Source organism: Asparagus officinalis, chromosome 8 (genome assembly GCF_001876935.1).
Source record: "Asparagus officinalis chromosome 8, Aspof.V1, whole genome shotgun sequence".
In the NCBI taxonomy this organism is placed as follows: domain Eukaryota; kingdom Viridiplantae; phylum Streptophyta; class Magnoliopsida; order Asparagales; family Asparagaceae; genus Asparagus; species Asparagus officinalis.
Genome location: NC_033801.1, coordinates 113,285,452 through 113,299,710, shown reverse-complemented (window position 1 = coordinate 113,299,710; position 14,259 = coordinate 113,285,452). Strand labels below are relative to the sequence as shown.

The 14,259-nt window shown below is 33.6% G+C and overlaps 1 protein-coding gene across 3 annotated transcripts; it reads left to right on the top strand.

The window, feature by feature from the left end:
- On the top strand, positions 43 to 13,494 carry LOC109822794 (phospholipase D zeta 1-like). 3 transcript variants are annotated; one of them, XM_020389038.1, is made up of 7 exons: positions 5,998 to 6,609; positions 11,366 to 11,519; positions 11,749 to 11,818; positions 11,888 to 11,947; positions 12,030 to 12,121; positions 12,877 to 13,119; positions 13,216 to 13,494. In XM_020389038.1, the coding sequence occupies exons 4-7, from the start codon at positions 11,926 to 11,928 to the stop codon at positions 13,429 to 13,431; spliced, it is 573 nt and encodes a 190-aa protein (XP_020244627.1). In that variant the 5' UTR covers positions 5,998 to 6,609; positions 11,366 to 11,519; positions 11,749 to 11,818; positions 11,888 to 11,925; the 3' UTR covers positions 13,432 to 13,494. The 3 variants fall into 3 exon arrangements, with proteins under 3 accessions (XP_020244628.1, XP_020244629.1, XP_020244627.1); XM_020389039.1 differs by lacking the exons at positions 5,998 to 6,609; positions 11,366 to 11,519 and adding an exon at positions 43 to 151; XM_020389040.1 differs by lacking the exons at positions 5,998 to 6,609; positions 11,366 to 11,519 and adding an exon at positions 5,161 to 5,212.

Genomic DNA, 14,259 nt, shown 5'->3' with positions numbered 1-14,259 from the left:
ATCCTCTAAAATTTTCATTCTATTCAAAAAGAGTACAATCAGGTTCATTCTATTTTTATCTCTTTCTCATTTTTTCCCCTTTTCTCTTTTATATAGTTTTACTATCGAGATCCAGGGTTTGGAGAGAGAGATTGGGCCTCCTTTCTAACAGGTTATTTGATAATTATTTTCCCCTTTTTCTGATTTTGTTTTTGATCATTCGATCCCAATTTTGATTTGGGTGATTTTTTATTTTTATCGTGTATTTGGATCGTGAAATTAATGGTGATGATAGGATCACAAGGTCGAGTTTGAAGCATGGGGATCACATCTATTCTTGGAGGACTGTTTATGTCTATGCCCATCATGTTCCCTTATCTTCTCCCCTTTACTTTGTATCTAATTTTTTATCTTTAATCTTTGTCCTATTTTCCATGTTATTATTGTTAATGATAGTAATAATTTTTTTTCATAACCCAAATTGGTTATAACTTTGTAGGATTTACTTGTGCCTATTTATGTTTCTAATCCAACATAAATGGATCCATACTTTGTTCATTCTTAGTTGTGTTTGAAAACTTTGTAATTACCCCTAATTGGTTAATTGTATTTGTTAAGGGAAAAGAGATTTTGTCTTGCATACATAGAGTAATAGTGTCATATGCTATAAACTCCTTACACTATATAAGCTGGCTCATTGTAAAGAAACATTGTTTGTGGTAAATAAAAAAAGAAATCAAGCATCCATTTGAACAGAGAGGTTGTGGGCTCGGAGAGCAAATCGAATGAGGAGGACAAGGAGGAGGTTGAGAAGGCAATGAGGCAGATGTGTGGGCTTGGAAGATGCTGTAGGCATCTAAAAATACTTATAGATATCCAAATACAGCTCAAGACAAAGAGAAGACAATGAATATTATTATCAAGTCATAAGGGATCATCCAAAGCTAAAAGAAGAAAAGGAACAGGTGAAGCAACATAGAAGAAAAATGTGAATACACATAACAATGTACACTGATGAGCGTTGGCGCGGCAGTCATGGCCGACGCTCATCAGTGACACGCGTTGGCGCGGCAGTCATCACTTACACGCGTTGGTGCAGCAGTCGTCACTGACGCACGTATGCGCGGTAGTCGTCTCTGACGCGCGTAGGCGCGGCAGTCACTACTGGCGCGAGTCTTCAGGTGTGTCTTCTTATGATTTGCTGACGGTTTTAGCATCTTCTGAGGGTCCACGTGGCATCATAACAAAAGGAGAACGTGCACTGACGTAGATGGTTGGTTGCAAGCCAAAAAAAGTAGCATTTCGTGGACCTAAAGTCGTGGGAGAGCATATTAGAGCAGATAAACTTGGGCATTTGGTGAACTTGAGCAAAGAAGAGAGTATTCATCTTTCATAAACAGCTTTTGGTGATTCCTAGAGATCTAAGCTCAGACTTGATCTTTGGAAGAGTGATTCATCTTTCATAAACAGCTTTTGGTGATTCCTAGAGATCTAAGCTCAGACTTGATCTTTGGAAGAGTGAACATCTTACATCGATCCTAGAGATCTAAGCTCAGACTTGATCTTTGGAAGAGTGAACATCTTACATCGATAAGATATTTGCTTAAGACTCTCACTTCGATAAACGAAGAAGAATACCCAAAAGCCTTCACGGTTCAATCAGAATCTTGTGAATTGGTGGTCCACGGGCTAACGTACCCCCACATAGGCAAAGATCCCACAAAAGCAGGAGTTGATAAACGATTCCTGTGTTATTTTCTAGAGAGTTATAATTTTCTTATTTTGTTGTGTAATTCATTGTAAGCGATTGAAGTTTTAATGGATTCCATATCAAAATCAACTTTCGACGAAAACAAACTGCCGACTACAGTGGGAGCCAACGGTCTACTATTATTTTATATTAGACTACATCAAAGTAGTACATATGGCATTGCACAGAAAGTATTTCACAGTGGGAGCCAACGGTCTACTATTATTTTAAATTGAAAGTAATTAATGGAACAATTAGGCGATAAAAATGTTAAATTAGTCTACTATGGACCTTGTAAAATAATTTGACATTTTTTACAAGAAGTAGCTATTGACTGCTTGTAGAAAATATATTAAGCTGAATTATTCTATGACCGTTGGTCTAACATTGATAAATAATTAAGCTGAATTAACCAACGGTCATACTTTGATAAAATTAACCATACTTTTATCTAGAATTTTGTTAAAAAAAATTGGACTATTATTTATAAATAAAAATGTTAATTCAGCTAACATAATTCAGCTGAATATAGGCTAATATTCAGTGACCCTAAAAATATATTAAGCTGAATTATTCCTTGTATATATGTATTAAGCTGATATTCCTCGTATAATTCAGCTTAATATATTTTCTACAAGATTTAGGGTCACTAAAAATATATTCAGTGACCCTAAAAATAATTCAAAACATGTCATACTTTTGGTTTTTCTTGGAATATATTATTTACCCATCAAATCTACCTATTTGAATATTTACCCTCCAAGTATATATGTATATCTTCTAATTTGCCATTACATTCTCACATTGGATTTTTTTTATTCCCCTCTTATTTAACACATTTTAGGCTAATATTCAGCTAATGTTCTGAATTATGGAATAATTATTTTATGACCCTAAAAATCCAAAAATTCTATTATTTATTAGCCAACGGTCATAAAATAATTCATTTGTGAAAAGAAATTAGCCTATATTTTATCAATTCGTTGTGCTATTATCTTTCCTAACGTAGGTATTTATCCAACTAATGGACTGTGCAATGGTACAAGAATGGTATGTCAAGATTTTAACTACAATGTAATTCAAGCTAAAATCACAATGGGCCAACATGCTGGGAAAGAAGTTTTCTTGCTAAGAATACCATTGTCACCAGCAAAAGATGAAGGATTACCATTCAAGTTCAAACACAAATAATTTCCCATAAGATTATGTTTTGCAATGATAATTAATAAATCCCAATGGCAAACAATACCTAATGTAGGTATTTATCTACCTGAACCAGTGTTCTCTCATGGGCAATTATATGTTGCTTTATCGTGGGGTACTTCTATGATGACAACCAAGGTCTTAATAACATCATATGGAAAATTTGCAGAAGAGGAACAATACACAAAGAATGTTGTATACAAGGAAGTTCTCAAGCCAAAGGATCACGAGGAATAATTCAAATGACAAATAACATTTTTGAAGGTTGGGAATTTATATAATATAAGTAGCTGTAATTTTATTAAAGTTTTTTTCTTAAAAAAATTAAAAAATTACAAATTATTATTATATCATTCACTCTGTTCGTTCAAAATCATGTACTAATCAAAATTAAAATAACTTTACACATTGTAAATAATATTAATTAATAGAATATGGCAGTCAGACCAAATGAAGCCATATTCAGACTATTTGGTTAGAATATTTTTATCAAATCATTGTAAATAATATTAATTAATAAATTCAAATTACTATAATTAGTGTTATATCTTTGATATAGAAATAGTATCATTTTATTTTCTTTTGAGTTTATTTAGTACTTCAGATGTGTTGTTATTTATATATAACAAACTATTCAAAATCTTGTAGGAACAATGTCATCCACCAACGAAGCAACAATTCCACACATCCAAATATGCCAACTAAAAAAGTTTCAAAGAGACTGGACCATTCATGTTGTTATCCTAAGAACTATTGAGTCCTCTTATGAGAACAACAAAGGATTAGGAAAACTACTAAAAATAATTTTCACCGACTCAGAGGTAATATAGCAATATTCTACATGTTATAATTCTATTGATAATTGTTGATACTTATTCTTAAATAAAGTAATACATACAATGTGTAAGTACAATATGCATCACTTTTTATCATGCCATAGCAATCGTTATTTAAATCTATGCAGAGAATTTTTAATTTTTTAAAATTTATAAATTATAAATATAAATTAAATTATAATTGTTGATGCTTATTCTTATATTAATTATTATCACCTTACTGTGTATAAGATCATATAAAAATAATTCATGTATTTATTAAAGAGGTAAGAAACATGCAATTCATTTTCGTAAATTTTCTACAACAAATATCATGCTTTCTTCCTAATTCTACGTAAATTAATTGTCTACATATGTCTAACAATATAAGCAAACAAATAATGTGCATATGACATCAACAAAACATTGTATACACACTATAACAAAATAGTTATTATTTAGACTAAATTTTTAATAAGCATATTGACCATAAATTTATTATTTAGTTGCATGATCAAGCTAAATTCTTAAAAAAAGTAACTTATAAATATCTTTAAAATGTAATACACGAGCATTAATTAATACATTTATACATAACTTACGTCATCTATCACTTATCTTATTTATCTTAAGCTTAAATGAATGTTAATGTATTAGTTATTTGTGAGATAATATTAGTAATATTTGCAGGGGAAAAAATACAAGGTATTATGTTTGGAGAAACTATTGAAATGTATAAGCATATGCTTCAAAAGAATCATGTTGTTTACATCTCAAATGGAGAAGTCAAACCAATAAACCCGCTTTTATTTTAAATTTAAAAAACCTTTTAAACTTGTAAGTATTTGTAAAAACCTTTTAATTTTAAATTTCCAACGAGGATACAAGGAATATAAGTAAGTATTTGTAAAAACCTTTTATTTTAAATTTAAAAAATTATAAATGAATTTTAAACTTGTTATAAATTTATGTGCAGATGTTCTTGCAATGATAGCAAATGTCAAGCCTATGATCAAGTACGTTACAAGATATAATAAGGCGGACAAAAGACGGGACATCATTATAGTAGACAAAGAGTATATACGCATGCTTTTATTTCACAATAAATTAATTATTCAAAATATAATATATTAACCAAAAATTATCTAACTTTTCTTACACAATGAGATAACATTGTCTATAACTTTATTTGGAGATTTAGCAATGAATGAAGGTTCAATTATTGAAGGCAATATGAATTAGACAACTATAATAGCACTATCAGATTTTAAAATATCATTGTACAAAGGTAACATTTTTTATTATTAAATTGTAAATTATTTATCAAAAAATATCAAATTCTAATTATAATTATTATATATGCAGGGGAGATGTGCGTGACTTCGCAAATTGCATTAACAATATGTATCAACCCTGAAATATAGCTTGCTAAGGACATGCAAGAATGGTAATTCAAATAAAAAAGGTAACTTAATAAATTAAAATTTCAATATTTTTAAAATTATGTGCAGGGCTCTTTCAAAAGACAATATCAAGACTAATGTTGCTCTCTCAAGGCTATTTAAAAATGCAGCAAAAATGAATATTGTTGACATTATGCAAGCTTCACAAAAAACATCAAAGATATGATATTAAAAATCCTACTATAAAATATTAATGAATCAAGAGCTTCAGTTTCAAAACAAGCTGATATTTTTTCCAATTATTTTATAATTTATTATTTTATTTACTAAATACATATAAACTACGATTATAACTAACTATATTTTTACAACTCTACAAGCACAATATGGCAGCTTTACGGTAAAAATAACTACTATCTTAAATAGGCATGAGGCTTGGTACTACTCCTGCAAAGGCTGCAATAAAAAAGTAGAAAAAACTATTTATGACAAATGTCAAAATTATCAAAAAAAAACAATGAAGATTGTATACCGAGGTAAAGTACTATCAATTACTCATGAAAGAAAAATATAAAGATTAAATATAAAAATATCATCCGATGCACAATGATAATACAAAATGTAGGTATTTGGTTAAAATCATAGTTGAAGATGCAACAGATAATGCAAGAGTAACATTTTTTTACGCATCAGAAACTTTGATAGGATGCAAGCCTCAAAAATTCATGGATGATATAAAAGAGGTAACTTCTTACTTTATTATATTTTATACATATAAAACAATATGTTTCATGTATAAGATCTTAATTTTTTCCTTATTAAAATAGAAAAATAATCAGAGTTCATTCTTTCAAAAGTTTGTTCTCAACATTGGAAAGACATACAAGTTCCTTGTAAATTTGGATGAGAACTCAAAGGATGAACGTGCACAATGAAAGATAATAGCACAAGAAATCCAAATACAAAAAGACATCACAATCAACATTGATGACGATGACTCAGTTTTCGATTTACCAAAAAAGAAGATAAAGATGGAGAAGTCTTGATCAAGGGCCCACAAAAATTAAACATGAACAATTTTTAATTTTCATTATATTTACAAATTGGTTGAAGGATTTCAAATGAACTTTTCATATGCTTTTAAGATTATGAACTGATGAATTTAATTTGTTAGGACAAATTATGATTTATAAACATATGCTCATATAGTTGTCTGATAACTATTGCATGCTTTGATTGTTATTGTAGTTATTAGCTTAAATTTAACATTCAATTATGTTAATCTAAATACATATTCGGATAATAGTTCACTTTATTACTTTAAATTTTCATGTCAACTAATTTTTTCTTATCTATACTGCACACAAACTATTGTTGATGAGTCCTTTGCAAGAAATCTGATGACCAAGCATAGATTCCTGAAACTGTTGAGAGGAAACAATAAATTTCTACAGAGAAGGTGATGTAAAACGGGGGAGGGGGTCCATTGGAATCAGTGATCTAAATCGAACAACGCATCATTTCGCCAAAATTCATGATATTCGGTAGAAAATTAATTTAAAAAAGTTAAGGTGACCGATGGATTTTAACAAGATTTGCAATGATAACCATAAACAAGCCCAATCTCGAATAATGTATTCGCAAAATTAATTATCATTTTTTTGCAAGTTCTAAGATCAATATCAAGTTTTCAACAGTCACAGATTTAGTTCTCTCAACTCACAGATATGATATAAGCAGTGAATATATGATAATAGTTTAGAGAGTTAATACGCACACAATTAACTGATAATTATGAGATTAACAGAAAATTACTGAGTTGAGAGTTTACTATCCAAAATGCTGAGAGAAATCCAAAATCCATTAGCTTCTACAGTGAAGCCCAAAGATCATCAAATCAACAAGTCCACACACGTCATTATATTCTGATCTCTCCTGTGTTCTCATTCGATCTCAAGGAAAGAGAACCCGACGGCATCAACGCGGACGCGCTCAGGGGCGGCGGTGGACGGCGGGATCGGCGGGGCTGATCGGCGGCTTTGGACGGCGGCTAGGTTGTTTGAGGACGGACGGAAGCTAGGGTTCAGGTGAGGGTTTCTCGGTGAAGGGAGAGGTGACTGACGGTTGCAGAAGATGGGGGAATTGGGGTTTTCAGCAGTGGGGAAGAAATGAAGTGAGGGGGGATGTTCGACATGGAGGGGGATGTTGGTTGTTGGAGGTGCTAGGGAGCTCGGCTGGGGGTGGAGGAGTGGGTGGCGTTTGCGAGGATGAAGAAGGGGGGTGGAAGGCGGTGCTGATGGTCGACGGGAGAAGAGAGATGGATTCGGTTGTGGGTTTGGGAGTTGATTTCCTGCAGGAAGAAGATGAACAGTGTTGTTTCTTTTTTTTTTTTGGCGATGTAGAAGAAACGAAAAACTATTGCTATGGTTTCACACCTCAGTTAAGCAAAATATTTTTCATTTTTATTCTTCAATGATTTCATTTGATTACAAGAGTTCTTAAATAAGAGAAAATACAAATCTTTCATCATCACTCAGATTCCTCAAATCTCTCTCATAATCAAATACAATCAATTAACTACCAAATAAAAATTCGAAATTCAAAATTCAAAAATTCAAAATTCAAAATCCTATCAAAAATAGAAAATCGCTAAATAAAAAAAAACTGCTATTCTTGTCCTCATCATTCTCCCCGGGTGGGAGAAAACTCGACTCCGTCGAGTTAGCTGCAGAAGCTTGTGATCTTCAATATAATCTACTTGCATCTTAATCTGCCATCATATACTTTCCTGCATCTCAAATCATTAGTTAAATTGCATTGTAAATTCACCATCTAAAATATTATCAAAATTCACTGCTGCATGGGTGAATATATAGAAGTGGGGGTAGAGTGAAACAACTCTCAGAAACAATGAGCTAGGGTCAGGCTTATATCAGTGGACTGCCAATAACATTGTGAACTGTTTAATCAATCAATATTGAGAATAGAACTATGACCAAATCGATAATATAAATGTTGCCATTAATTAGTCAAGAGTTGGAAAAGTTCATAAATATCATGTCAAATCTTAAACAGCAATAAAGAACTGTATTGGACAAGTCCAAACCATCTAAAATATCAGCATTAACAATTTTAAATAATGTCTTGACTCCATATCATATATTTCAACTAACAATGTATTTATTCAAATTAGATCACTGATTCCCCATTATATGATCAATGCAAAATAAAAATGATGTAAATCAACTCAATTGTTCATGATGAAATGCAAACTCAAACAATGTGATCAATGACAGATGTAAACTCAACGAAGTGTTCAATATGCATAACGTCCTCTATCAAATGGAATAATTAGGTGTTCATTCGTTAATATGCAAAACAAATTTCTCGTTCTAACAGTGATAGTGAGGAACATGCAAACACATGCGTGAAATATGAGTGTTTTGGTGCACTTGACATGAGAGAAAAAGGAAATGAAAACACTCGTGCCACAACTTGTATTCTTAATCACTATATTTTCCCAAAATGGATCAGTGTATGTGTGAGTGACTATCGGGACAATGCATGTGGGTTTGACATCTAATATGGTAGTTATTTCACTAGGCTCAATTTGGTATTCAACTTCCATACAAATATCCGATTGAATCGCTTTAGGACCCATATCAGGAACGTGTTGGGGATCATGTTGGTCCGGAAGGACTCTGTGGGGAACATCAACAGCGTTTTCAATCACTGGAGTTGGTTCAGAAAGAGTTGGAGTTTCGATTTCAAGAACAACTTCAGGGATAACATCAGTGGACTCCGTGATCAAAGGGGTAGCTTGGGGAATAGTCGGAGTGTTGTCATTGCATGAAACTTTAGTGAACTCCATAATTACAGAGGTAGTTTCAGAATGAACGGAAGTGCGTGGATTTTTAATTTTACTATACTGAAATTCCTTTGCAGAGTTAATTTCTATCAAATCTACGGCCTGATTAACGGTTTTCTCAAGAATAGATTTTGATTCTGTCATATACGGCTTATTAATTTTAACTAGTGGAAGATATTCCCTTTTTAGTTCATCAGCCATTTCTTGCCAAGTTAAAATTGGTAACTCACCACTAATATATCTTAATGATTCGAATTTGGACCAATATTGGCAGGCTGGCCCGGTGAGTTTCATTGCCGCAAACTTGACTTTTTGTGGTTCTGTCATGACATACCAGTCAAAGTATCGATCCATGTTCTTCAGCCAATTCAAGAAAGTTTGTGGGCCGAGCTTACCGTCAAAGGTTGGTGGATCAGACACTGGTTGAGGTGGGGGTCGAGGAACGACGTACTCATGACCTTGCGGTGGGTATCCATAGCCTTGACTTTGTGGCGACGGAGTTGCAACACGCGCTCCTTCAAGCCTAGCAAACCTTTCATTGGTTTCATTCTGGAAATTTGTTAAGCTCTGAGCTACGACACCTATTTGTCTTTTTACCTCATCGAATTTCTTAAGGAATTCAAAAGACATGCTGGACTCACTAACTGATTGACTTGACTCACCTAAGGTAGATCTGTGTGAGTGGTCATGCACTAACAATTAGATGAGATGAATGGTGTGCACAAACAGCTAAATGAGATGAATGCGTTTTTTTTTAATATCAAATAAAAGACTCAACTAATCTAAAAATAAAAATAAAATAAAAAGTAAAAAAATTTCTTACCCTAGAACCATGCTCTGATACCAAAATGATGTAAAACGGGGGAGGGGGTCCATTGGAATCAGTGATCTAAATCAAACAACGCATCATTTCGCCAAAATTCATGATATTCGTAATTTAAAAAAAAGTTAAGGTGACCGATGGATTTTAACAAGATTTGCAATGATAACCATAAACAAGCCCAATCTCGAATAATGTATTCGCAAAATTAATTATCATTTTTTTGCAAGTTCTAAGATCAATATCGATTTCTCAACAGTCACAAATTCAGTTCTCTCAACTCACAGATATAATTAAGCAGCGAATATATGATAAGAATTTAGAGATGTATTATTCATGCAATTAACTAATAAGCTAAGATTAACAGAATAATAGAGAGAAAACGAAACCTTCCCTTGATCTCTAAGATCATCCGCACGCTGTATTGATTATCTGAAGTTACCCGAATCCAAGAGGCCCATTAACTACAGTGGAGCCCACAGCTGATCCCATCAATATAATCTAATCTCTGTTCTTCTTCCATCTCAGGAAAAAAAAAGAGAAGCCCATGGGTGTTCGGTGCAGCTCCGATCTGAGGAGAGGTGCACGGTGGCTACTGTTCGGGTGCAACGAGCTGGGGGAGGAGGCGAACAAGTGAAGGCTCGCGGGGGCTAAAAGCTTGGACGGAAACAGGGGTGATCGCAGGGAGTTTTGGGTTGGGGGCGGTCGGACTGCTTGGGGAAGCCAAGGAAGGGTTCATGGGGAAAAGGGGGAAAGAAAGAGGGGGAGTGGTGGCTCGAGGGTGAAGGGGAGTAGGGCTTTGGACGGCGGCTAGGTTGTTTGGGGACGGACAGAAGCTAGGGTTCAGGTGAGGGTTTCTCGGTGAAGGGAGAGGTGACTGACGGTTGCAGAAGATGGGGGAATTGGGGTTTTCAGCAGTGGGGAAGAAATGAAGTGAGGGGGGCTGTTCGACATGGAGGGGGATGTTGGTTGTTGGAGGTGCTAGGGAGCTCGGCTGGGGGTGGAGGAGTGGGTGGCGTTTGCGAGGATGAAGAAGGGGGGTGGAAGGCGGTGCTGATGGTCGACGGGAGAAGAGAGATGGATTCGGTTGTGGGTTTGGGAGTTGATTGCCTGGAGGAAGAAGATGAACAGTGTTGTTTCTTTTTTTTTTGGCGATGTAGAAGAAACGAAAAACTATTGCTATGGTTTCACACCTCAGTTAAGCAAAATATTTTTCATTTTTATTCTTCAATGATTACATTTGATTACAAGAGTTCTTAAATAAGAGAAAATACAAATCTTTCATCATCACTCAGATTCCTCAAATCTCTCTCATAATCAAATACAATCAATTAACTACCAAATAAAAATTCGAAATTCGAAATTCAAAAATTCAAAATTCAAAATCCTATCAAAAATAGAAAATCGCTAAATAAAAAAAAACTGCTATTCTTGTCCTCATCAGAAGGTAGCTAATTTTGCAAAATTGTTATTCTAATTTATTTCTTTCAGTAGTCCAAATTTTTTTTTGTTTTATGACATGGACAGGTTATCAGTATTCTTAAAAGAATAATCAATGAAGACTGCTTACTACTAGGTTTCAAACCGAAAGAAGATCGTCCATATTGGATGATATTACGACTTCTTCTTATTGAAACACCTACTGCAAGACCATCTGTTATGATGGACAACTCTACTAGAAGTGAGATAAGTTTGTTCTGTTTCACAAAATGATGGATAACCTATATAGCGTTACAAAACCATTGTATCAAATTTCTTATAAATTATTTATTTCATTGGAATAATATATATACTTATGATGAACCTTAGGCAAGTGGTCGTTCCACTTCCCCCCCAACCCCCCAAATTTTCTCGAATTTTTTCAATTATCCGTCGGTAATTTGATTATTTCTTTGCTTGGATGTTTGTAGTCATAGCAGTAATCACGTTGGATATGCACTTCATCGTCTACGGTTTCCTCAAACTCTAACTGGGGAAAAGGTACGTTCTTCATTGTATTATGAATTAATTGGTTTTGGGGTTTTATTTTATGAGGACTAAACTATGTAGGACAATGGACGAGTTGTGTTCAAAGTGGCGTCTTTTATATGAATAAGAGGAATTTTCATAGTAGGTTTTCTCTCTATTGAATAAATTTAATGTTTTGTAAAAGTTTATTTTTCTTTACTGGATGCTTTTTTTATTACTTTAGGAACAAGGCCGGCGCTTGCAAGGGACTATTATGATGTACTGGGAGTGAGTAAGAATGCATCTACTTCAGAAATTAAGAAAGCTTATTATGCAGTAAGCTTCATGTCCCTTTGCTATATTTCTCCCATGATTATTTTTTTTCTTTTTATGTATAATTTTCTGCACAATTGAGTTATCATTTTTGGTTGACCTGTTTTATGTTGTTTTTATTCATCCCTTAGATAGATTGATGCATATAGTTTGATTTGCACTCTAAATTGTGTATTTTTGACGTTTAAACAATGATTATCTAACTAAAATGATTCATGAAGCGTCAAATATACATGTCAAGTGGAAAATGCAAATTTGTTATTGCATCGCTACCATTTTCTCAGGTTGTGATGTCATTTGTTTTAGGCTCATATAGTGTCTTTGTTATGGGTTAGATTCCTATATGAAAACATGTTGTATTAGTAGACTTTGTTTTCCTTGGTCTTTTTACGTAAGTCATAAGTCAGTAAGTTAACTGTTGTTATTCGGAGCATTGCTAGAGTAAAATTTTATGCAATAAGCTTTAACTCTATTCGGAGCATTGCAATTGGTTTACATTTATAAATTTTCATATTTTCGATAAATTTCTGAATCAAGAGGTACTTGAACTTGATCTTATTACATTCATGACACTGTTAGCAATATTGATATAATCTATTGTGGTTGATTTTTTTTTGGAACTGTTTTACTACTGTCGTCGATTTTGACTTAGCCCGCACTTGTATTGCATTTCGTATTAAATTTTGGCCTTCATTTTCTGGTACTGATGAAGATTTCATTGTTCTGGGTTCAATCTCTAATCTACATTCATCTCAAAGGTATCATGCGGGAACAGGACCATTAAATTTAGAGTGAGAAGCAGTGCTAAAGTTAAAGATTGGGTTGTGGCAATAAATGATGCGGGACTACGACCACCGGGGGGCTGGTGTATGCCTCACTGTTTTGGTTCTTTTGATCCTCCTAGGGGGTTAACAGAATATGGCAGTCAGATCCAGTGGTTTGTTGATGGACAAGCTGCATTTGGTTCAATTGCTTCTTCTATTGAAGTAGCAAAATCAGAGGTCAGTTTCTTCACTCACTCAATTCAATAATGTGAAACTAGAAATTTACAAAGTATTAACAGGGACAATTCTGAAATGATTGAATTTTGTTTATAGATATTCATTACTGTCTTGTGGCTCTGTCCTGAGTTATACCTTCGACGTCATTTTCACATTCATGCGTCTTCTCGGCTTGATTCATTGCTAGAGGCAAAGGCAAAACAGGGTGTTCACGTATTTATCAGCATTACCATGTGTTGTTTCACTTGTTCTATTTTAGTTTTAGTTAGTTGGTTCATCAACCTTGATTCACTGAAATTATTGATGTCGTGACTATAGTAAAGCTTTCTTGCATTATCTTATTCGCTTTGTAACAATATTATCGCCTATAACAGAAATTGAAGTACGATGTTTGACATGGAAGCATGGATCATCTTTACATGTCAATGATAATATGTCATATTTTCTATTAGCATCAAGAAGTTGAATTATTTGGTTCTAATTAATATGCTACATATATTTGTAAATTTTTTGTGGAGTAGCTTATCCTAATTGCTCATGATTGTCAACTAATTAACACTAATGTGTAGATTTACATCCTTCTTTACAAAGAAGTTTCCATTGCTTTGAAAATCAATAGTATATGCAGTAAGCGAAGGCTGCTTAACATTCATGAGAATGTTAAAGTTCTGCACTATCCTGATCATTTCTCAACTCGTGTTTACTTGTGGTATGAAATCTTCCACGAATCAATCATCCCTTCCCTAAGATTTATTTTTTATGAGAAGATAATACATCATGAAATTGTGCTTATGAATAAACTCTGGTTAAGTGCAGGTCGCATCATGACAAAATTGTGATTGTTGACAATCAAATATGCTATCTGGGAGGACTTGATTTGTGCTTTGGTCGTTATGATAACCCAGAACACAGAGTTGGTGATTTCCCACCTACTATTTGGCCTTGAAAGGACTATTATAATCCAAGGTAACTATGCTAATGTTTAATTTTTAAGTTTTCTGATCAAGACATATTACTTAACTTGTTTCTACAAAACTTAAGTTTGTGGGACAAATAATATGTAATCTTATTCTATGCCATCATATAATTCACACTCATACTTGTCATACTCAGAAGATGCTTAATCATAGTGCGTGCGCA